Raw genomic sequence first — 21,692 nt, 5'->3', positions numbered from 1 at the left:
TTAGGATTTGCGTACATCATACAATTCAAACAGTGGGGGGGGATAAACGTATGGTATTCTTTCTACAGAGACTAATTCTTGCTAAGTCCAGGTTGCCTGGGGAGGCACTTCTGTACCTCTTCGTCCCTGAATCGTGCCCGTCACGGTAATGTGCTCAGCTAGCTTCCGAGCCCTCTTTTAGACACTTGCAGTTGTCAGGATGATCACATGGTCGATCCTTGGCAACCTTCAAAGAAACCGGAGACAAAGAAGTTAAATGTACATCAAGATTCTGGTCCCGCTCCTAGAGTCGACTAGTTTATATCGAGATCTATAAACATTTGAAACTTAGATTCCCTAACGACTTAAGGTAATACGGAACTTAAGAGTAAGGTTTGTATATAGGTATACGTAGCGATCGAAATAATATAATAGAATTTAAGTTGAACTTATACAAACTTGTAAAATTTGCTCTATTAATGAATATAATAAGGAATATTTGTAAAGCCCTAAGGCCCTTCCGGGACTCGAGTATGTCGAGTACTATGTCGTGTCGGTATGTTGCTGCTTAGTGGATTACTGAGCTCTCGCGGCGGGAGCGACATCGACCGCGTCGCTGTTGGGGCTGACTCTGGTTTCCCTCGGATAGGGGAATGTTTAATCCCGCACTACCCTGGTCTCCCACAGTCGGGAACCCAACTGAATTATTAGTCATCACAACCAGGTGCTGATTACTAATATAATCCGAGCGGGGCTCCCGAGGTCTCCTTCCCACTCTTCACCCCAATAACTTCTACTTTCTTCCATCTTTCTATCACCGCGATTAATCTGGTTTCTTCCATCTTTCTATCACCGCGATTAATCTGATACTGATGAAATATCACCATGGCGAGCACATCAACTTTGACCATAAAACGGAGCCGGCGAAAGCGACCATCATTCAGCCCAGTCAAGGCTAGGCAGTCATCCCTCCCACCTCGCGCCAGGTCCGAGTCCCCCCCACCTGTGAAAACTGGGGAACCTGCAATCAACTCAGCGTATTGTCGTGACTCATCCGCCCTCGACTTTAACGAGTTTTCACTGCTCGATGATGATGGATCGACACCATCGTTAGGGGAGAAATGTCATGACTTGCTTTTTGAATACTTACGAGAGCATTTCGGGGTGGAAGACATGTGGGTTATGCAGCCATTCATATTCCTTCGTTGCTCTGAGCGGCCGGATCCCGCCCAACGCCCTTTTACCATATCGGGCTGCTTAGCCTTCTGGCTGGGAATGGATGACCCGCTGCCCACTCTCACTCCTGGTACTTCTGGAGGGGAGACGGAAATAGACAAGTTCGTTCACGTGGACCAAAATCTGGTTCAGGACTTGAAACCGTATAGGATGCCAAAACCAGAAACGCTCCTTATGGTTCTTGTACAACATTTCCCGGAAGCCGCAGCCATCTCCTTCATCTTCAATACCATTATCGTTGAATTCGACGAGGTCGACGAGGATGCGTGGAGAGAGAGAGTCGGGTCCCTACCGTGTTCCTTCGCGAATCTCGCGTTAGAACTGACCTACTCGAATGGATTGCTCGCTAATTCCGAGTGGAAACGGCTTATATCCCCTAAGCCAGCAGATCTGAATACCCTTGTTTCAGACGACTCCGACTATATTGCTGCTACGGGGTTCTTCAATCCTGGAGCGATGATTTCTTCTGATCAAGAGGATGCCGTCTCGGCTGGGGTCTTGGTGGAGAAGGGTTCTGAGCAGAGGCTCACCGTTGCGTGTCACTGCTGGGATCGGGAGTTCGACGAAAAGTTGGATCACCTGGGAGATCCGAATCATTTCCGAGTGCTACAAGCAAACTCGAGGGTCGGTTATGTGACTGAACGTATCGACGAAACCGACATCGGACTTGCCAAGCTGGACGATACTGTTGCGTTTAGCAATAGATTCCTGGATATCGAAACAGCAGCTAAAGTCCTTATCCCATTCACCGGGGTTAAGACAGGAGACAAATTCTTCATTGACAGTTTCGTTACCGGCCGGCAGCGCCTTTTATGTGCCGGAGTACGGGTGCTGGGATGTCCGAGAGGACAGGATTTCCTCCGTGATAGACGAGAGAACCCGCCCGACGGGAAATATGTCATCATGCACCAAGGCATTTATGCCACCAACGACACCATGATTACGACTGCTCCACAACTACGTGCAGGTATCTGTGGCTCAGTTCTTGTACGGCTACAGCGTGCAGGGGAGGAATCGATTTGCCTGGAGGATGGAGAAGTCTGTGGGATTATGCATTGGGCCGATTTGGCTATGAAGTACTCTACGAGCCTCAAATTCTTTTGTTTCGCGGACCCTATGGACCCTTTGATTTCGAACGGATGGGCATGCGTTCCTGTCCCAGAGAAGCGCCCCCGTTCCTCTTCCTAGTTCTGTTAACCACGACTTATCTTTTGCTTCGCGGACCCTATGGGCCCTTTGATTTCGAACGGATGGGTATGCGTTCCTGTCCCAAAGAAGCGGCCCCGTTCCTCTTCCAAGTTCTGTTAACCACAACTTATCTTTTGCTTCGCGGACCCTATGGGCCCTTTTATTTCGAACGGATGGGCATGCGTTCCTGTCCCAAAGAAGCGCCCCCGTTCCTCTTCCTAGTTCTGTTAACCACAACTTATCTTTTGCTTCGCGGACCCTATGGGCCCTTTGATTTCGAACGGATGGGCATGCGTTCCTGTCCCAGAGAAGCGCCCCCGTTCCTCTTCCTAGTTCTGTTAACCACGACTTATCTTTTGCTTCGCGGACCCTATGGGCCCTTTGATTTCGAACGGATGGGCATGCGTTCCTGTCCCAAAGAAGCGCCCCCGTTCCTCTTCCTAGTTCTGTTAACCACGACTTATTAGCTAGCGACTACAAAATTACGGGCAACTACAACCCGCTCGCTGTATCATTAAATATCGTTGATTACAATATGATTTTCTATTATTACACTGATTTTCTATTATTACACAGTAATAAGTAGAGGAAATAAGAAACGTGTACTGTCTGTCAGCTTTATAAAGGTCAGAGTTCTATGCTAGAGGTGCTGGCACACTGGCACTCCGGGATGTAGGCACATACCAAGACTGGTTGAAGATGTGGCTAGAAGACTAGGATCCATCTACGAGCACTTGAACCAATAGCTGCTGACATCAAGAAGACTACTGGCTATGAGACAGCCTCGTTTCCAAGCGCATAGACATCTTGCAAGAATCTCCAACCGTCGAATCGGTGAATGTGGAGACCGGGGTTGGACAAAGTCGAGCAGTTATTTTCGGAGTCAGCAGAGTCAGAAACGCTCCGAGGTAAAATGCACCTCAGCCTTTCTAATCTCTTTCAAGCGAAATCCCAGAATCAGCTCTGAGGATCTCACTATTGCTATTATTTATCCTTCCCACGCTTCCGCCAAAAGACGTCTACATCGGTACGTCTTGCAAGACCAAATTGCAATTCATCGTGGCAATTATGTCTCTTAAACCTTCCAACAGGTACTACAAAGTCGGGGTCCTCCTGTTTCCTGGCGCAGACATCCTCGACTTTGCAGGCCCGATCGAAGTCCTATCCCATGTCTCGCACAACCGAAACCCAGAAAGCCCCGACAGAATGTTCGAAATCACAACTGTGGCTTGCAGCCCCACGATTCGTGCTGCAAATTCGCTTACGGTTCATGCAGACCTGCTTTTGCCAGACGCGGTCGATCGGATTTCAGACTTTCATATCCTAGTCATCCCAGGTGGTCCCCCGTCAGTTTTGCAGCCATTGCTAGAAAACATCACACCAGAGCCTGATTTGATTCGCAAGTTTGCAGCGCTACCTGTTGCTTTGTTATCAGGCACCAGGATTTTGCTGTCGATTTGCACGGGCGCCTTTCTGCTCGGGGCTGCGGGTATACTCGGCGGAATGACTGTTACAACCCACCGTCATGCTCTTGATAGACTTCGAGATATTTGTGCCCAGTTCAATGCTCCGGGGGATCATACTACTACTGTACTGCACAGGCGATACATTGATGGGGGTCTGTTGAAGGGAGACGGTATTCGACTCATCACGGCCGGAGGGGTCAGCTCAGGCTTAGACGCCACATGCTACCTTGTTAGTCAATTGACAACACATGACATGGCTGCACTTGTTACTCGGGTTATGGAGTATGATTGGCGTGAGCTCAAAGAGTGAGCTGCAGGCTTCGCGAACGCTATCTTGTGAATCAAGTAGCAGCGTGGAATCGGAACACAGCAGAGGTGTCACAACACGTGTGCTTAGCTCTGTCCAATAAATCTGAAACTTGGATGCATTGCGAGTCATTGGACACCATGAATAATTGAGGCTTTTCTCATTTACGCTGGGAATATCCTTCCAGCCACCTCATTCTTTGGTTCTACGTGATCTTTGCGAACACCACTGAACGGTTGAGTGAAGCTTTCTGGATTTAAGCTTCTCAGACTCAACATTCAATCTAACGAATCTAACTTCAAACCTTTTACCAAATTGGCCAAGGCTTTTTAGCGAATTCCCTCCATAATTACCTCATTCATAGGATGAAGTAGAGAAGTAAAGGCCCCAAGTTGTACAGGGTGATGGCCATTCCTGTCTGGGATGCCCTAGGTTGAACATAAGACTTGATCTGTTAGTCCGCATTAGGAGTTACAGTCATCGGAACGGTCCTGTCTCGAGGTCAGTGTTCTAGCTGATGCTGTTTTAGCCGATGCAGGTTATATAGCACCATCTGGTTCTAGGTAAAACAACACATCTTATCTATTTCCTCAGGACTCAAGTGAGACCAATACAGTTACCTTCTAATCAAGCTTTTGCCTCATAATTTTTCTGGGTAGATCAGTGCCTGGCTCAGAGTATCTCCCTTGGATTCATACATTCCACATCGAGTCACAATGGTCGCCTTGGCACCGGGTGCGGAAATGGTTCCCACGACATACCACCCTAAGCTCGCTGAGAATGGAATCCCATTCTTCGGCAATGGAATGTCCAATCAGAAATTCAATATGCAGACTGTGGAGATGACGCCTCAATATGACAGTGCCGATCCGGTGACCATTGCCTCAAACGGCAATGGTACTCAACAAAATGTCAACGGATTCACCTCTGAAATCTCGAATACTTTATCGGAACATAAAATGATGGCTATGGAGGTATTGAAGATCATCGAAAGCTATGGTGTCGACTTTGAGAAGGCCGGTATCTCCTGGAAGGGCTTTGAGTCGTTTGTTCCAATTGTCCTGGAGCAAATCGCTAGACAAGAGCCCATCCGCATGATATTGCCCGCGTTTCCTTTCAAGTCGCCTAATGCGCGCAGTAAGGTGCTGGGTACTATGCCCGACCTTGGGGAAGAATTGGCATTGGCCCATTTGAATGGGCTTTGCCAAAATATCGGTGCAGTATACGCCCCTGGTGCCGATATCTACATCAGTTCGGATGGGCTGGTATACAATGGTAAAGAGCATAATCGAAATAGTCTTCCCAGCTGAAATACTGACATATGTTAGATCTCCTGGGCGTCCCCGATGAAACCGTTTGGGATTATGGGGAGGCCCTGCGAAAAATGGCCGTCGAGAAAGAGCTCCATCATGTCAAATTCATTCGCCTTTTCGAACTTCTCGAGCATCCATGGTTCCCATCCTCAACTCCGGAGTCCGCAAAGGCATTTTATCTGGCCCACGCTAGTTGTCTCCGCCGAGAACTGATGTACACCTTTGCTGACCCGAGCTTCGATGCGACGGAGGCGATCAAAACCGACAATGATACATGCCTAACATACCGGGGCTACATTAAATTTCTAACCAAGGATCTGGCTCATCTAGAGGAGAAGGATAAATCCATGTCAAAACGCGCTCGGCAGGCGCATATTGCCGAGACCGCACGGCAAATGATCATTCGGGGCAAGATGTTTGCGGCGGCCATCAAAGCCAACCGCAAAGATTACGTACGACTGTCTATCCACGAGTCTGCAGGCGAGAAAAAGCTTTCTATCTCGCTTGTTCCACAGATGCGAGGAACACTGGGTCATACGCCTTGGCACTCTGTTGTGGCTGTCGGACTGGATGGTTTATACCGCATGGTTCACGCTGAAGATGTACGCGACACGCACGACCTTATCTATAAGAACGGACAACCATATTTCTTCCGTGAAAGGTCGAGTCTCTTTGACTGGACCGAGGACGGCTTATCTGTCAAGTTCGAGCATCTCTATCCCTGCGGGCTCATCATCCGCCCCGCCGATATCGACAATGTCAATCCTCCACCGTCAATCCGCTCCATCCCCATGAGAAAGGTCCGCCAGCTGTCGAATGGCATGTCCCCAATTGTCCTACGTGGATTTTCCGAGACTCTAGAAGAAGATCTCTACGTCCAGAAGGGAGAAGAGCTGGGCACTATTCTCCCGTGGAGCTTTGGTATAATCCAAAAGGTACGGGACAACGGCCGCTCTGACAAAATGGGCAACAATGTGACCTCGAACGAGGCTATGCCGATGCATTTTGATGGGATGTTCAAGTTCGACGAGATCACCGACCCAGAAACAGGCGAGATGAAGAAAGTCCAACACCCACCGGGCTATCAGTTCTTCACTTGTCCTGCTACTGCGCCAAAGGGCAATGGGTATACCTTGTTTGCGAGCTCCCGGTTGTTTTTCCGGTACCTACCTCTCCCATGGTCTGCCGAACGTCTCGAAAAGATTACCTGGGCTATGGACAACGATGGGTTCTGGAATGCAAAACTCAAGAATCTGCCGTTGATCGTCAAGCATCCTATCTCTGGTCTTCCGTGTCTGCGTTGGCATCAGCCGTGGGACTCAACCAAGACCAAATTCTCGACCTGTGAGGTTTCAATTGAGAATGACGATAATGATCTAGCTCAGGTTGTGGATCGCATCACATATGACTATAGAGTTTGTCTTCGCTTTGGTTGGGAGAAGGGTGATCTGCTGATTAGTGATAATACTGCCATGCTGCATACTCGCACTGGATATATCAGTAACTGTGATCGGGAGCTGTGGCGAATTCACTGTGACTGAGAATTTCTTATGTGTCTTTGCTTTCAATATTGTGTGCTCTGTTATTCTTTTCTGTCCATGGTCACTCGTTTTCTTGCTCTCATGTTTGGCTTATGTTTGGTGCAAAGATATCGAGTATTCTGAAGCAATTACACAAGTCTTCAATACAATATCCAATAGATTTCGAGTCTGTGTCTGTGGAATTCCGTACTTGGTCGGTTAACCTTTAATTCTTCTCTTTTGCCATTTGATCTGGCCAGTTGCGTGGAACTATGAAGATAAAGACCGTTTTTATTAACTCTACTATTACCTCATTATGTTCATTGGAAGTGTCTTCCATATTCAATCCAGTTAGGGTGGTAAGTCTACCTCGAAGTATCCTCATTTATATAGTCAACTTATCTATTCCGGACCACTATTATCCGGGATACACTCCATAAGCTTTCACTGTCGGTAAATCTAGAAGAATTGTTCTCTAGATAGTAGACATCAAGATATATTCACAATTTATCCATGCCCATTCTTTGTGTATATCCCACTATCGGCCCCTGCTCTACCACTTCTATCTTTATACACCGCCACACAGACTCACATCATCGTAACAGGAAACGCTCCCCCTGGGGAAACTGAATTTGCCATCTTGTGTAAAGGACAAGCTTGCAAATATGACCCCCCGCCCATCCATGGTTTTGAAGCGGAGTACGCAGGAGGCCCAGGGTGTATATTTTGAGGATAACACAGACAACCCAGGCTCTGGGAGTCAGACTGCTGTGCTGCAGGACCATTATTTGGCCCGGTATGACCAGAACCATATTGATAATTTGGAGAAGGGAATACAGCCATAGACGCCGATGCTGGAGACTCTGGGGGAACCAAAACAATCACTTTGTATTGGGGAGACATGGTGTTGATGACCTGGATAATTTGTGGTAATGCCTGTTCTACTTTTTGTCAGTTTCTTGGCTCAGATAATAACTCATATACCATGCAGTTGGAGTACTGACCAGTTGCAACGTAGTACAGCGGCTGATTGGGCGCTGCTGTAGACAAAGAGTCTGGTACTAACGTCTCCGGTGTACCTATCATTCCCCGGTACGTCTCCCCACTGACACCAGAGCTGGGTGGTGATGTGCTATGGTCCGGCTGTACTGGAGCCCTTGTTATGGGACATATTGGACTTGCTTCACTGACTCCAGTAAATTGGGATAGGTCGCCAAGATACGCCTGTTGTGGGAACGTGTTGAAGTCGTTTGGCCATGATTGCGAGAACGGTGGATTTGACGGCATGAATGAGGTACATTGGTCTGGGATTAAAGAGGAGACACCACGCGAGGTAAAGACGGGCTCAGTCTCCGAGTAAGAGGAATGAGACCTCGGGAACAGCGAAGGGTTATATACCTGATCCCATCCGTTTAGAGCAGCTGCAGCTCTCAGTTCGTTGGCGATGACGCGATCTTGAAGCTTTGCAATGCGTTCCCTAATCTTGCGACCTAGGCTCTGTCAGTTTCCAACCCGTCGTCTCTATTTGGGGCAATATCCTACGGTGGTTTCTTTGGGAAAGGCGGTTTTGCAGTCTCCTTCTCTCCAGTGGATCTTGTGTTTGGCTGAGAATATCATCCTTGGGACTCATAGACTGATCTTCCATCTTCATCTTGTAGAGTATTGTTTTGTTACGGTCTTATGGTCTTGAGGGATATTTTCGGGCTCGGGGACGTTGCATATCTCATATAAATCTCGTCAGCAGAGGCTCCGAGTTGATATCCAGCGCAGGAACTCAGAGGGAAAAGGCCCCTCGCCGTCAGCCTCCCTTGGCTTTATACAGGCCGTGCGCCCACGAGGGAAAGTCACGCCTGATCTCACTGTGTGACGCAACTTGTACAACGGATCTTCGGTAATCAGTGATTCGGTCTGAAAGCCACTGGTTCAACCTCCGCCTTTTCAGCCTCGTGATGCTGTTTTACCTGACTATGTCAAAATACCTGCCTTTCTCAGCTTGCCAACCCTTTGCAGAAAAACCTCCTGTGCCGACTCGCGCATTCTTGGAGAAGGTTTCATGATGGTCGCACGAGGGGGTGTAATAAGAGGTTATCCTCGGCATGGGCATGTGCATGGACATGGCGCTGCCCTGAATTCTCTCATTCCTTGGTTCCAGTGGTTTGGGATTCGCCACACCCCATGAAACTCTCAGCTCTGATCCATCTCACTGGCTCGAAAACTCGCTTGTCAGAGCCCACAGACTAGTTTTAGACTCCTTGACGTGGCAAAACCGTCTTACCATTCCCTCAGTGGTAACTTACTTGCCCCCGGTACTTTGGATAATTATCCCGCCTACTTATACTTCAAATTACACGTTGTCGTCAAAGTATCTTCTTGTAGATTCGGACATCTCCGAATTCAGCTTCTATATACTACCCGATTACATGGCCCACATGGCAATGGTAATTGTCATTATCTGATGTTCAAGTTGGTATTTAATCAGAGAGACGATTTCCTATTGGGATTTATCTGTCTTCAGGCCGACAGCGGCCAACAGTTCACAGAAGACAGGGAGGCCAGGCTATGGTGACAGGCTACCAGTTGCGAGGGAAGTACAGCTAGTGCAACGTTCAATCTGAAGTCTAAAAATAAGACACGTCGTGTATTGGCCCCCTCAATCCTGCAAGAACAACGAGCTCACGCTGGATATACTCCGGGTTTGATCCAAACTGCCAGTTATCTTATATATTTTCTTACTCTGGGGTTTGGAGAGGTCACATTACCTTCTTGGGTAATTTCAATTGGTTTGAAAGTCCGAGGATATGGCAACGAACACCTCCCTAAGGAGTCATTCATGTAGTAGCGTCATAGACGGGCTGATTTCCCATTCTCGGTCTAACAGCTCAGAGTGTCAATGACTTCTTTCGTGAACATGGGGCACTGCTGTGTGGTGCCACTGTGATCGCTCATTCATGCTTCACGCTCCCTGGATATATGCATGTGAGATCTAGCCGTAGGGACTGGCGGAAGATCCGGTTCGATTTATTGTTGGATTGGATTCTGGAAAGCAAATCTCTCTGTGTAACTGCGTGATGCAGAGAATTGTTATCCCGCAAGTGGTTTGTATGCTCTGTCTGTATTATGAGTCTAGGATATAAATAAATCTGTGCAGCCCTCCATATGTGTAATATAAAGCAATACAGCATAGCATTCACATCATAGTAGAATATATACAAAATAAGGCAATATTTGCATAATGCGACTACAACTAAGGGCGACTATCCAAGCATAGACAACTAAAACCATTGTTCATCAATTCATCAGCCTTGACTTTGTTGGTCATCTCAGCCAGTACGCCAAGGATTCTGTAGGCAGCTGGGCCAGCCAAATAGTACTACCACTCTCTCCGACTCTGCTATCTTCCCTCCTCCAGTCACCACAAGCCTTTCTATCAGAGTAGCCTGATAGAATGGACTCTTTTCTCAAGACAGTGGGCAGCCTTCTCCCATACCATCTTCTCTCTTATGGCGCTCTCCTTGGGACAGAGCTCTATCAGGTACGTCTCTTGTCCCTTGAAGAAACAAGAAATCTCGTGACTCACCATGTCTAGAGCTTTATCAATACAAAAATTTGCTACCAAGTTTTACCAATGAAGGAGTTCATTATCCTCCAAAAGCGCCTTTTCCCCATCTACTTCGGAACCCAGGTCGGACTCACAGCGTTGACGGCAGCAACATACCCACCATACAGCATTTTGTCATTGGTCAAAGATCCATGGGGTGTAGCTTCTCTTTGTTTAATTGCTTTGACGGGATGTCTGAATTGGTTCGTCTATGGACCTCGGACGACCACTGCGATATTGGTCAGGAGGGCGCTACAAGGTAGGTTCTTCGTGAAGCGCCAAACTTGATTATACGGCTAACATAAATTCACCATGCAGGAAGCGAGAGCACCGATGCTGACTCCGATGGGTCGAAGGTGCTTCGGGCTAACCGTACCTTCGCGCGAAATCACGCAATGGCTATCCATTTGAATGCTATTGCTATGATAGCCACCGTATTTTATGGATTCTCGCTGTCTGCTACACTTTTAGCAGGAGCTTAGGCAAATCCTATCTCAGATCTTGGACAAGAACTTTGGTACATGTGTGGCTGTCTACATATTCCTCTTCAACCCAATAGATACAATACCAGCTAGCTAGTCTATAGCAATCTTCTGTAACAATTCAACTAGGCTGAGTCTCTTCCTAAGCATCACATAGTCTGCATTTAATAAGAGAATATAATTGAATGCCGTCATGAGTTATGGAACAAAACTCGCGCGAAGGTGAACCTGCAGAGATCAAGCGTCACCCCGACGGAAACCTGACGGTCATGAGGAAATGAGTCGAGGAATGGCCCAGTCAAAGCGACCACTAGGCCACATTACTGTATCCACAAGTTGCCTCCAAGCTAGACATCCTGTAACCTCCGTTTGTGAGTACCATTTATGGGACTATATTCCTCACCACACAGAAACGTCGAGTGCACAATCACCAAAATGCAAATTGAACACACCAAAGCCACCTAACAGTAGAATCCAGCAGAAAGATGGCCAAAAAAAGGTTACGGTGGACAGTACGACCTCAGCACAGGCGTGTTGACTTCTGCTGACACCTAATGCATTAGGGTGCGGCGCACCAAGTAGACACCTAACTCGCTATATAGTACCAGCAAGAGAGTAGCAGACCCCCGTTTCAATCTCTTTGGCTCTCGTTTCTACCAAATCTATCAAGCCTATGCCCAACATGGCCTTAGCCTTATCCTCCATACTTCTCTCCATACTCCTAATCATCCTCCTCCCACCTCTCCTCTTCCTAACCTGGTACCTCCATGTCCCTCGAACACTGCCAAATCTGCCCAGAATTCCAATCTACGTCTCAATTTTGGGGTTATGGTCCTCAATGGGCCAAGACGAGATCTACGAAAGATGGTTCAGGGCTCCACTGGAGAAACACGGTGCCGTATTAGTCTGGTTCGCTGGACGATGGAGTGTGCTCGTTTCACGACCGGATTGGTTGACTGATATGTTCCGCAATGAACACATATATGCGAAAGCTGGGAGCCAGATTAAGATTCCGAATGCTGTTATTGCGACACTTGTTGGTGATAACATCATCAATGCCCATGGCGAGAATTGGAAGGTTTATACCGGTATTATGAAGGTCGGGTTGCAGAAGAAGGTTTTTGAGACAACGTCCTTGCTGAAGCAGTCGAGGAAGCTGGTGGATGTTCTAATCGATCTGCAGAAGGAGGTTGGAGCGAATAGAGGAATCTTAATTATGGCAGACGTACAGAAATGGGCTGTGGATGTGATGGGCGAGAACTTCCTGGACTTGGATTTGAAGGTATCAAGTCAACCTTGTCATGGCCTCCCTGCAACGAGCATTCAATCTCTAATAGCTGAAAACTGAAGACTGAAGACTAACCCACACCAGAGCCTAGGCCAACCAAACGGCGCCGTTCGAATCGAAGCCCTCCAATCTATTATCAAAGCAACCCTCTTCAAACCAATGTACTTCAGCTTCCCGGACCTCGATCAATTCCCCTGGCTATTACCGTCACGCAAACGTGCCTACAATACAATGCGTGAATTCGACAACCGCCTCTACACAATGATAATGACAATGCTTCAAAGGCGCACGGAAACTAATCCCACCGAATCCGAAGACATGGTCTCACACATGCTGGGCGAAGCATACACATCAGGCCGCATAACCGAGAAACAGTTCCGCGACAACCTAAAGATAACATTCCTAACCGCACACGAAAACGCCCAGCAACTGGTAACCTCGATGTTCTGGCAGCTGGGCACTCGAGTCGATATCCAGGATCGGCTACGGGAGGAGATCCTCGATACGGCCAAGACTCACCCGAATCCATCCCAGGAAATTATAAACAACCTGCCGTACCTAACGGCCGTAGTGCTGGAGCTACTTCGTCTCTTCCCGCCTGTCTGTCAGCTCATTAATCGCGTCGCGTTGCGGCCGGCGCTGCTGGGTGGGGAACTTCCCATTGCGAAGGGTACATTTGTGGGGTGGAATGCGTGGGCGGTGCATAGTAACCCGGATGTATGGGGTGAGGATGCGCGCGATTTTCGGGCGGAGAGGTGGGGGGAGAGTGTTGAGGAGATGCAGGGGCGGTTTCGGAGGGAGACAGTTCGAGGAACGTATATTCCGTTTAATGCGCATAAGCGGAAGTGCCTTGGGCAGGGGTTTGCATTGTTGCAGGTGAAGATTTTGTTGTTTGTTTTGCTGGGAAGGGTTAGCTGGGTTGTTGATCCTGCGTATCGGTTGAAGATGACGCCAGTAAGTGGTTTTCTGCTAGGTCTTGATGATGTATGCTGATTTGTACAGGGTGGGATTCTAGCACCACTGGGTTGTCGGGTTATTTTGACCAAGTTGGGGTCTTCGTGAACAAACAGAAGTAGACTGGACTGCTTGATGAGTGCTCGGTGGGGTGATCGACGTGGAATGAAGCGCGATAATGAGTGGCAATCGACTAGAATGACGCAATGAAGCACTCTATAAAATCAAAGAAGCACGAATCGACGTCCAAGTACGAACAAATCTTGAAATGTAAGAGTTCAACGTACTGACACAGCTGTCGTTGAAACAATGCGAAGCTCGGGGAAACGAGTGGGGCTGTTCTCGGCCCCGGACTATGTCTTTAATTTTGACCGCCTAGCTTACCGCCTGTGTTTACTTACTTACTAATCAACAAATTACAGTCACCGTACAAAACTAAAATATATACAGTGACACAGCAAAAGTATTTGGAACACCCCTGGACCCACTTCACTGACCGCCTATACTAGATTTTACCGCCTACCATAAACGCGTAGTAAGAAAACACGCTAAGATGCGTGCGACGCGAGTTTTGGCGGAGGTTTTGGACTGGCAGAATCTTATGTAATTAAGGGGGTGTGGGGCTGGTGTTCCAAATACTTTTGCTGTGTCACTGTAATCGTGAAGTTGCTGTGATGTCGACGTATTCGGATGTAAAATTACTTATATTCCAAACTATACTGCCGGCAAAATCAAATATGGTGCTGGTCAAGTGAGCGGGGACCCCTAAATCAAAGACTATATTGTAGACAATATCTATTCTGGCTCGCAATTAGGTATTAACGTATTATTGTGGGTTGTATGTAGTCTCCCGTATTCTGTTTGCCTATCCTTACAAAATAGCCTGCCATTGTTCAGTGATAGCAGCTTCGAATTCGTACATCTTCACGCTCTCTAGAAGCACAAATGATTCGTATCGAAGCCCTCGTTCGCGGTCCTTACGATCGGACCACTGCTCGACAGTCCCGTTCCACACCCCGGCGTAGCCATCGAACAGTGATCGCCAGTAGCAAGCCTCAGCTGCCGGGGTCAGATATCGCTCACGGAAGGTCGTCACACTGTTATTGGCGATGCGCTTGGCGGCTTCGGTGTCGTTGACCAGGGGTTCCATCTTTTCGGCTAAGTCGCTGAAATCGCGCTCGACCTCGACATAGTTTTGGTTGGGACCATCTGCTACCAACAAATAGTGGTGATGTTGGATGAACTGGAGTTTGTGTGCGACAATGACCGAATTGCAGGCCTGTCGGTATTTTAATGAAGCCGAGTACGACCGACCTGAATAGTGCACGTCGTCAGCTGGCGTCCTCGAGTCGCGGGAGAGAAGAAAAATTAGACTCACCTTCGACATGCGCAATAAACATATAATGGCAATGATCTTCCATCCTAAGGACATTGGAACCCGTGTTCCAATCAACCTGCTTGACATCGCCCCACGATTTGTTCCTAGCGGCCTCCATCAACGCGCGTCGCAATTTTGGCGCAAAACTGGGCTTGCCCCGCCAAACCAATTGAGGCGTTTTCTCTGACCAAGGAATATCCCTTCGTTTGATTCGTTCCACCACTTGGTCATACGGCCCCATGTAGTTGTCTCGGTTATCCCAGGCCCAGAAGCTAAAATCCGGCATGAGCCAAACCCCTTCCTCAGTCGGAGTGCGCGAAAAGACCCAAACCGGCCATTCCGAGTTAGTCACATCGTCGACCTTATCTTCCACCGAGAAAACAAATTCAAAGTCGCGTCTAGAAGCTCTTTCTGGGTCGGCGGCCAGCGCACGATGGATTGAGCTCAATGTCCCCAGAATTTTCCGTCGGTGATCCTCCCCCTTGGACCGCGCCGTGACCACGTATAATTGGCCATTAGAGATAAATGCACGCGCCATACCATGTTCGATCTTGATGGCGCCTAGTTCTACCGACGACAAGCGACCATGCGAAGACCAGAATTTGCCACCGCGCGCAACATCCTCGAATAACCCGGGGAAGGCAGCTTTGCACTGGCTCTTGTTGAGAGTCTCATTATGACCGTCGCGGGCGTATTCAAAGGACCAAACGGGGGACCGGTCTGTTTGTAGACCGGGTTCTGGGCAGGTGAGGCATGTCGAGCACTGGAAGGTAGTAGAGGATTCGCAGGCGCAGTGTCCGGCGGGGATTAGCTGGGTGAGAACAGGGTGAATGTATTCTCGGTCGGAGTTCATGCCAAACCAAATGACGATGATGGCGCTGAAGCTAAAAGCGGTTATGACGCACAGAAGGGACAAGCCGCGTCGCGGGCGAATAGGAAATGAGGCTGTCATGGTAAAGATCCAGACTGGCACGGCATGATCTGGAAGTGTCTTGAAGTTTGTCTGGAGGGATCTGGAGGGATCTGGAGGGATCTGGAGGTGTCAGAAGGTATGCAGAGGAATTGTCTAAAGAGTGTTCAAGGCAAGAAACAAGAGAAGGGGGCCGATCAAGGCAAACCCTGAAACATGCCCCCAGAAATGGCAGTGATGCGCAACTACGGACGATCGCCGCTAAAACGCCCCCCGTTCGGGCGGATTGGCGAGCCTCAGCCCGACACCCAGTGGGGGCAGCGGCGTCATCACCTGTTTTTGGGTTTTTAACTGCGTTATTGGGGATAATCGTCCGATATGCATAGAAGAGACAGACAGTTAAAGAGAAGAAAGAGAAGAGAAATTGCCAAGACACCAAGTCACCCGTCTCACCGTGAGCCTTTTCCTTGTTGATTTTATTTGGGGGCGATAGTCTCCGTATAGTACAGCATAACAACATACTCTGTTCTGTTGATCTATACTAGTACTTGCCTCTAGTGGATAATAGCCGGGACGCTACGCCGTATAAAATATAGCTTCAAAGGCTAAAGTGTGAAGAGGGCTCTGTTTGAACTACCGTTTCTAGTTCCTCCATCAAACTAGATACAAGTATAAGGAATGTCCCTAACAATATCTGTTTGATCATCTAGTATGAGATCCATAAAAAAAAGCAATTGCCCCAACCCCTAGCCAACTTTCCCTGGCAGAAACGCCCGCTGCAATGCATGGAACATAACGCAAAATTTCACCCGAGGAGGATTCAAAAGCCCCGTCATTGTCTAGAGTGACTCCGGCCATGTCGTGTCCCCCGACTGCGGCCACTGGATGGAGCAGCCGGCTCATTGGCATCCATATCCGGGGTAGCAGGTACTGCTGGTCGACGTTGTCGGCTGTGTCGTACACGGTCAAGAGCTCGGCGCAAAAGGCCGTCAGCTTCGTCGTCGAGATCCATCTCAACATTTTCATCTTCGGCCGGGGCTGTGGCGACATGGGCCACCTCCTCCGTCCATCCTTCCACAAAGGGCTCCTGACGCCCACGCCGTCGAGACATCTCTTCCGGGGCAACTCGCTCTTTCCCTTTATGTTCACGGGACCGGGTAGATCCCCGGCGCTTGGAGGAGGCTGCGCTGGCTTCTCGCATACTCTCCTCAAAAGCCGTGTGGTCCCTTTGTCGCCCCTCCAATGCCCAGAGCTCAAGTGCACGTGAAAGTAATGTACCAGCCACGCCTGCACCCCCGGCTGCATCGCCGCCACCACTCGCTCCAAGTACACGTACAGCCTCATGCAAGGCAGTCACCGCGTCCGTGGTTCGTCCCAACTCCAGTAATACAAGGCCACGAGACGTATGAAGAGAACCGGTCAGCCCGCGATCTTCGTAGCCCCCAACCCCAGATGCGGTAGCGATCGCCGCTGAGCCACCACCCAAAAAAGGCGAGTAGCCCATGCTGCTGCCTCCTGCGCCCACGCGAAGACATTCATCGAATTCACGAAGGGACTCGGACAGACGGCCCATGCGACGAAGGGCATGACCTAAATTCGCACGTGTAGCTACCCAGGCACTGGGTTCGCAGTGGAGAGAAGTAGCTAGCGCCAGTGCTTGCCCAAATAATTCGACCGCGCCGCTAAGATGATTCTGATGGTAAAAGACCACTCCAAGCTCGTTGAGAACCAGTGGGTCCCCACCAACCGCGGATACAATCCCCGAGGGATTAGGCGTGAGGGAAGGCACAGAGCCGGGAGCAGCTCCAGTCGACATAGCGTGAGCAGCACATAGATACTCGTGCGCCAGAGACATATTATTGAGAGCGAGATGCTGCATTCCTAGGAACAGTTGGGGGAGGTGGCTGCCCTGGAAAAGTCGAGCAGCAGTGCTATATGCTGCGATAGCTTGGTCGTGTTCACCCTCTGCGGCAAAGGTGTGCGCGAATCCAATCCAAGCCGGCGCCGAATGCGGATCTAGCAGTGACGCCTTCGAGAAGAAGCGCCGCGCCTCAGCCACCTTTGAGACTGAAAGGTAGTACACTCCGATTGCCAAGTATGTGTAAGGCTCCTCGGGCGAATGATCCGCGAGCATGTGAGAGAGCAAGAATAGGGCATTCGTGGCACCGGTCTCGTAAAGGCAAGCTAAGTGAAGCGGATAAATAGCTGGAGCATGGCCAAGGTTGTTCTGTGTCGGAATGCTGGGATTTGTGGACAGGTCGGTTGACTGAGATGTGGAGAGGATAGAAGATGTCAGTTCTAGAGCTTCTGCAAACCGACATTGCGTATACAGAGCTTCGGCCCGGGACAAAAGAATGTCGGGATTCTCTGCAAGATTATAATGTGTGGATAGGGTTTCGGTGGCATCGGATAATATGGTGGGGGAGGAGTATTTTGATAGCCGGGTTGTGTAGAGCATCTTCGTGAAATGGGCGGCTTCTTGTGCCATCATCGGATCGGGGGATGAGACGGAATCAAAGTCCAATGATTCAAGGAATTCCAATTCTTCCGTGGGAGACATGAGCGAGTTCTTCATGAGCTGATCAAATGCTTCAAAACACTGCACGTCAATCCGCACGGCATCCTTGTAGCAATCTCGGGCACGATCAAATGCATTCTGCTTAGCGAAGCAGAGCCCCCGTAAATAACACATGGCGGCTTCAAACCGTACATTGTTGGCATCTTCGCGTTCTCTCTCCTCGGCTCGATCACTGCGCGGTGTCGCACTCTTCCCATTGCGCAGTGTAACATGGCTTTGGTGTTGGATTTTGCGCCGGGTGTGGTTATTGCGGATCAGGTCTGTGGGGTTGTGTTCACCGAGAATGGAGAGGGCTTGTTCGAATTGATTCTGTTTTATGTAGCAGTGCGCAGCAAGGTAGCGGCAGGCAGTGCTTCGAGAAACGAGATCTTTGCGGGAGAGGAGGGCTAGGGCGCGTGTGAAGTTGTTATTGGAAAAGTGTACCTGGGCTAGCCAAAACGCGTCGGAGTCACTGTCTTCACAAGCAAGTCAGTATATCAGTATATTCGTAGTGCTTATAGCCCTTACTAGTAAGTGCCAGGACTTTGTCCCCAATGTAGATTGCGGAATCATGCTGGCCACGGTTCAACGCGTCCTGTCGCCAGGAGCGCAGGAACCTTTCCATATTGACAGAGAAGATGTGTTAAAGAATGGATTCAAAGAGAGAACAGACATGGATATTTCTGTTAGAACCCGGAGATATGCCCAAGCAATGCGAGTCGCAGGCAACTTTCACATGAGCGGGTCCTTGCCCTATTTTGAACCAAACAGTGGTCCGTGCGTGCCTGTGATGGCGGAAGGTTAACTATACATGTATGTACAATAATGTAGGTAGAGTGTTCGCCTAGAGAATATGTATTGGGTTAAGAAAGGGGCTGAATTACTATTAAAGCCTCAAAATGATGGTAACTGGAAGACCTCGCCAGACATTTCCAGTATCATAGCAGTTTTTGTCTTCTATTATGTAGAGGTCATGTGATGCTTCTACTATGGGTGAAATCATACCAAGCGTGAATATGCTTCTCATAGGTACTTCTATACCAATTGTATAGAATCAATCATACTTATTTTTACATATTAGAACTGTTAGTCATGTTTTAGCTGGTGAGGGTTGGGGAAATGAACGTGATACGTTATGTCTTTGTACCTTTTGTATAGTATACTCATATAAAAAGTACCTAAGTTCAAAATCTTGTTGGCGCGCGTAGCTCCACTTCGGGGATTTCTGTTATCGTCATCCACACGTGACTTTCACCCTTATCGCCATCTGAAGCATCGGACTTAAGCGGCGATAACCGAGCTGATTGATCACGTGGCGATAACGATGCCCCCCGATAATGCCAGAGCTTCTCTTGCGAAGGTTTGTTTCTTTCCCATACTTCCCATCGCCATCAAAATCCATCATGGCTGAGCGAAAGGTTCTTTCAAAGTATTACCCCCCAGATTTTGACCCTTCGGCCATCGAAGGCTCCTCCAAGCGCTCTCGCAAGGATGGCAAATCATCCAAGCTGTCCCCTGTCCGCCTGATGACACCCTACTCGATGAAATGCACTCACTGCGGCGAGTACATTCCCAAGGGTCGCAAGTTCAATGCGCGCAAGGAGACTCTCGACGAAAGATACTTGTCGATTCCAATCTTCCGGTTCTACATCCGTTGCACTCGCTGCAGCGGTGAGATCACTTTCCGTACCGACCCCAAGAGTAAGTTTGAGACCATCCTGCTACCACTTCGCTATATACAAACTAACATTTATTATTAGACAACGACTACAAGTGCGAACGCGGCGCAAAGCGCAACTTCGCAGTTTGGCGTGACGATGAGGACGAGAAGTACAACGACGAGACCGAGGCGCAGACCCTCAACCGACTCGAGAAGGAACACGGCGCCAAGGAGGAGCAACTGGAACGTGACAAGATGGCTGCACTCGAAGACAAGATGCTTGACTCCAAGCGCGAGATGCAAATTGCCGACGCACTCGACGAAATCCGAACCCGCAATGCCCGCATCGAGCGCACCGAGGCCCGTGGCGACGAGGCTGCCGTCGCTACTGTTCAGGAGAAGATCGACGAGGAGGCTCTTCGAGCGGCGAGAGAGGAAGCCGAGGACAGAGAGAACCTGCGTCAGGAGTTCAGACGCAAGAAGGCTGCCGCGATGGCTGCTAAAGCGGAGCAGGAATTCCGTGAAGCTGAGGCGGCTATGGGGCGTAAAAGTGAGCTTGGAGGGTACTGGGCGAAGTTTGCCCGCCCTAAGAAGGACAAGGACGCGTCCTTGGCTAAGAAATGATCTTCTAGCTTCGACGAACAACCCGGAGATAGCGACCGTGTCGTGGGGACCCACGTTGCACAAAGGTCTCTTCTCCAATCAATGAAATGAATTATGATAATGTCTTAATTGTCTCCTTTGTAGCTACAATTAGTCCCGATTGGACTAGTCAACTTAGGGGCACACGTACGGAGTAGTCATGATTCATCACTCTCACAGCTCTCCTCCCGGGGAACTGTTTGCTATTGCATTTTCCCTTGGACTCGCATGTCCTACTGCCGTGGCCCGTCACCTTGCTCGGATCTAGTCCGCGACCCTGAGTTTATAGGTCGGGCAATCTGTCGGTGGATACCCCTTCTGTTGTCGGTGAGACCTCAGCTCGTAAGACCTGTATCCTCGGCAATCTACCACGTTTCTTTGGTATTAGCACAGCAATGTGAGCATCAGATCTCACCTCCACTCAATTGGAAGCAATCAGTGGACACTTCACCCTCCAGAGGCCTGATGTGCATGTCGAGCTACACCTGAGCCTCAAGTGTTCTGGCGGATATCATAACCAAAAAGGACAGCAGCGAATACCATGGGGAAAATACATCATGAGCGAATGACTAAATCGGTTATACAAGGCCTCAGACACGCTCAACGAGAGAACGTCCTGCCGAATGGAGTCACTATCTACGGCGCAAAGCAACGGCAAACGAGTTGGCTGATTGTCAATGCATTCGATATCAGGAGATCTCGAATAAGAATTTTGCACTGGTTAATATACCTGAAAACCGATCGATGGATGGAGATAGCCATTGTTGTTGTTGTTGTTGTTGTTGTTGTTGTTCTATTTAACGTCCGGCGGAACATGGGCGAAGCCCGTGTTCCTATGACCTCCCATGGGGTATAGGGACGTGCTAAGCTATGGAATTATGTACATATAGTGCGTCCATAGAAAGCAACTCATTCATAGTGATTCAGTGAGTTCACCGGTTGGCTGCCCGTAATAGAGATAGCCATGGTGGACGGCTGGGAGAAGCTGTTACCCCTGACCGCAAAATCGTCGACGACATGTTCAACAGACTGCACAGAGAAGACAAGATCAACCAACAAAGCCTATCCGGGCCCGAATTTGCTTACTTATGAATCATATACTTGCCTCCATAACTACTTCAAACGTGAGTGTGGATCGCCGAACTTCTGCTTGGTAATATTGACCAGTGAGGATTAAGTCCCGGATACCGTATGCGTTGGTTGCAGATTACAGG

General features: G+C 49.0%; 9 protein-coding genes across 9 annotated transcripts; 6 read left to right on the top strand and 3 right to left on the bottom strand.

Annotated features, from left to right (window-relative positions):
• Window positions 1-864: 864 nt before the first annotated feature.
• Window positions 865-2,403, top strand: N7518_000128 (uncharacterized protein; the record flags this gene model as incomplete). Its single annotated transcript, XM_057181056.1, has 1 exon — window positions 865-2,403. One exon carries the CDS (start codon window positions 865-867, stop codon window positions 2,401-2,403), a length of 1,539 nt encoding a protein of 512 aa, XP_057046406.1.
• A 1,068-nt stretch (window positions 2,404-3,471) lies between these two features.
• Window positions 3,472-4,179, top strand: xanA (isonitrile hydratase-like protein xanA; the record flags this gene model as incomplete). Its single annotated transcript, XM_057181055.1, has 1 exon — window positions 3,472-4,179. One exon carries the CDS (start codon window positions 3,472-3,474, stop codon window positions 4,177-4,179), a length of 708 nt encoding a protein of 235 aa, XP_057046405.1.
• Window positions 4,180-4,892: 713 nt separating this feature from the next.
• xanB (isocyanide synthase xanB) lies at window positions 4,893-7,030 on the top strand (the record flags this gene model as incomplete). The annotated part of the gene is made up of 2 exons (XM_057181054.1): window positions 4,893-5,451; window positions 5,505-7,030. The coding sequence occupies 2 exons, from the start codon at window positions 4,893-4,895 to the stop codon at window positions 7,028-7,030; spliced, it is 2,085 nt and encodes a 694-aa protein (XP_057046404.1).
• Window positions 7,031-7,597: 567 nt separating this feature from the next.
• Window positions 7,598-8,660, bottom strand: xanC (transcription factor xanC; the record flags this gene model as incomplete). The annotated part of the gene is made up of 3 exons (XM_057181053.1): window positions 7,598-7,950; window positions 8,014-8,499; window positions 8,552-8,660. 3 exons carry the CDS (start codon window positions 8,658-8,660, stop codon window positions 7,598-7,600), a joined length of 948 nt encoding a protein of 315 aa, XP_057046403.1.
• A 1,794-nt stretch (window positions 8,661-10,454) lies between these two features.
• Window positions 10,455-11,089, top strand: N7518_000124 (DUF4149 domain-containing protein; the record flags this gene model as incomplete). The annotated part of the gene is made up of 3 exons (XM_057181052.1): window positions 10,455-10,541; window positions 10,596-10,866; window positions 10,926-11,089. 3 exons carry the CDS (start codon window positions 10,455-10,457, stop codon window positions 11,087-11,089), a joined length of 522 nt encoding a protein of 173 aa, XP_057046402.1.
• Window positions 11,090-11,762: 673 nt separating this feature from the next.
• xanG (cytochrome P450 monooxygenase xanG) lies at window positions 11,763-13,439 on the top strand (the record flags this gene model as incomplete). The annotated part of the gene is made up of 3 exons (XM_057181051.1): window positions 11,763-12,371; window positions 12,462-13,331; window positions 13,380-13,439. 3 exons carry the CDS (start codon window positions 11,763-11,765, stop codon window positions 13,437-13,439), a joined length of 1,539 nt encoding a protein of 512 aa, XP_057046401.1.
• A 763-nt stretch (window positions 13,440-14,202) lies between these two features.
• On the bottom strand, window positions 14,203-15,661 carry N7518_000122 (uncharacterized protein; the record flags this gene model as incomplete). The annotated part of the gene is made up of 2 exons (XM_057181050.1): window positions 14,203-14,645; window positions 14,710-15,661. The coding sequence occupies 2 exons, from the start codon at window positions 15,659-15,661 to the stop codon at window positions 14,203-14,205; spliced, it is 1,395 nt and encodes a 464-aa protein (XP_057046400.1).
• Window positions 15,662-16,451: 790 nt separating this feature from the next.
• On the bottom strand, window positions 16,452-18,801 carry N7518_000121 (anaphase promoting complex subunit CDC16; the record flags this gene model as incomplete). The annotated part of the gene is made up of 2 exons (XM_057181049.1): window positions 16,452-18,652; window positions 18,705-18,801. 2 exons carry the CDS (start codon window positions 18,799-18,801, stop codon window positions 16,452-16,454), a joined length of 2,298 nt encoding a protein of 765 aa, XP_057046399.1.
• Window positions 18,802-19,579: 778 nt separating this feature from the next.
• On the top strand, window positions 19,580-20,460 carry N7518_000120 (Saf4/Yju2 family protein; the record flags this gene model as incomplete). The annotated part of the gene is made up of 2 exons (XM_057181048.1): window positions 19,580-19,877; window positions 19,937-20,460. 2 exons carry the CDS (start codon window positions 19,580-19,582, stop codon window positions 20,458-20,460), a joined length of 822 nt encoding a protein of 273 aa, XP_057046398.1.
• Between the last annotated feature and the right edge of the window lie 1,232 nt (window positions 20,461-21,692).

This window comes from Penicillium psychrosexuale (genome assembly GCF_028828465.1).
Source record: "Penicillium psychrosexuale strain IBT 29551 chromosome Unknown utg000001l, whole genome shotgun sequence".
Taxonomy (NCBI): Eukaryota; Fungi; Ascomycota; class Eurotiomycetes; order Eurotiales; family Aspergillaceae; genus Penicillium; species Penicillium psychrosexuale.
The sequence above is the reverse complement of the archived record's forward strand: the minus strand, read 5'-3'. Positions and strand labels throughout refer to the sequence as shown.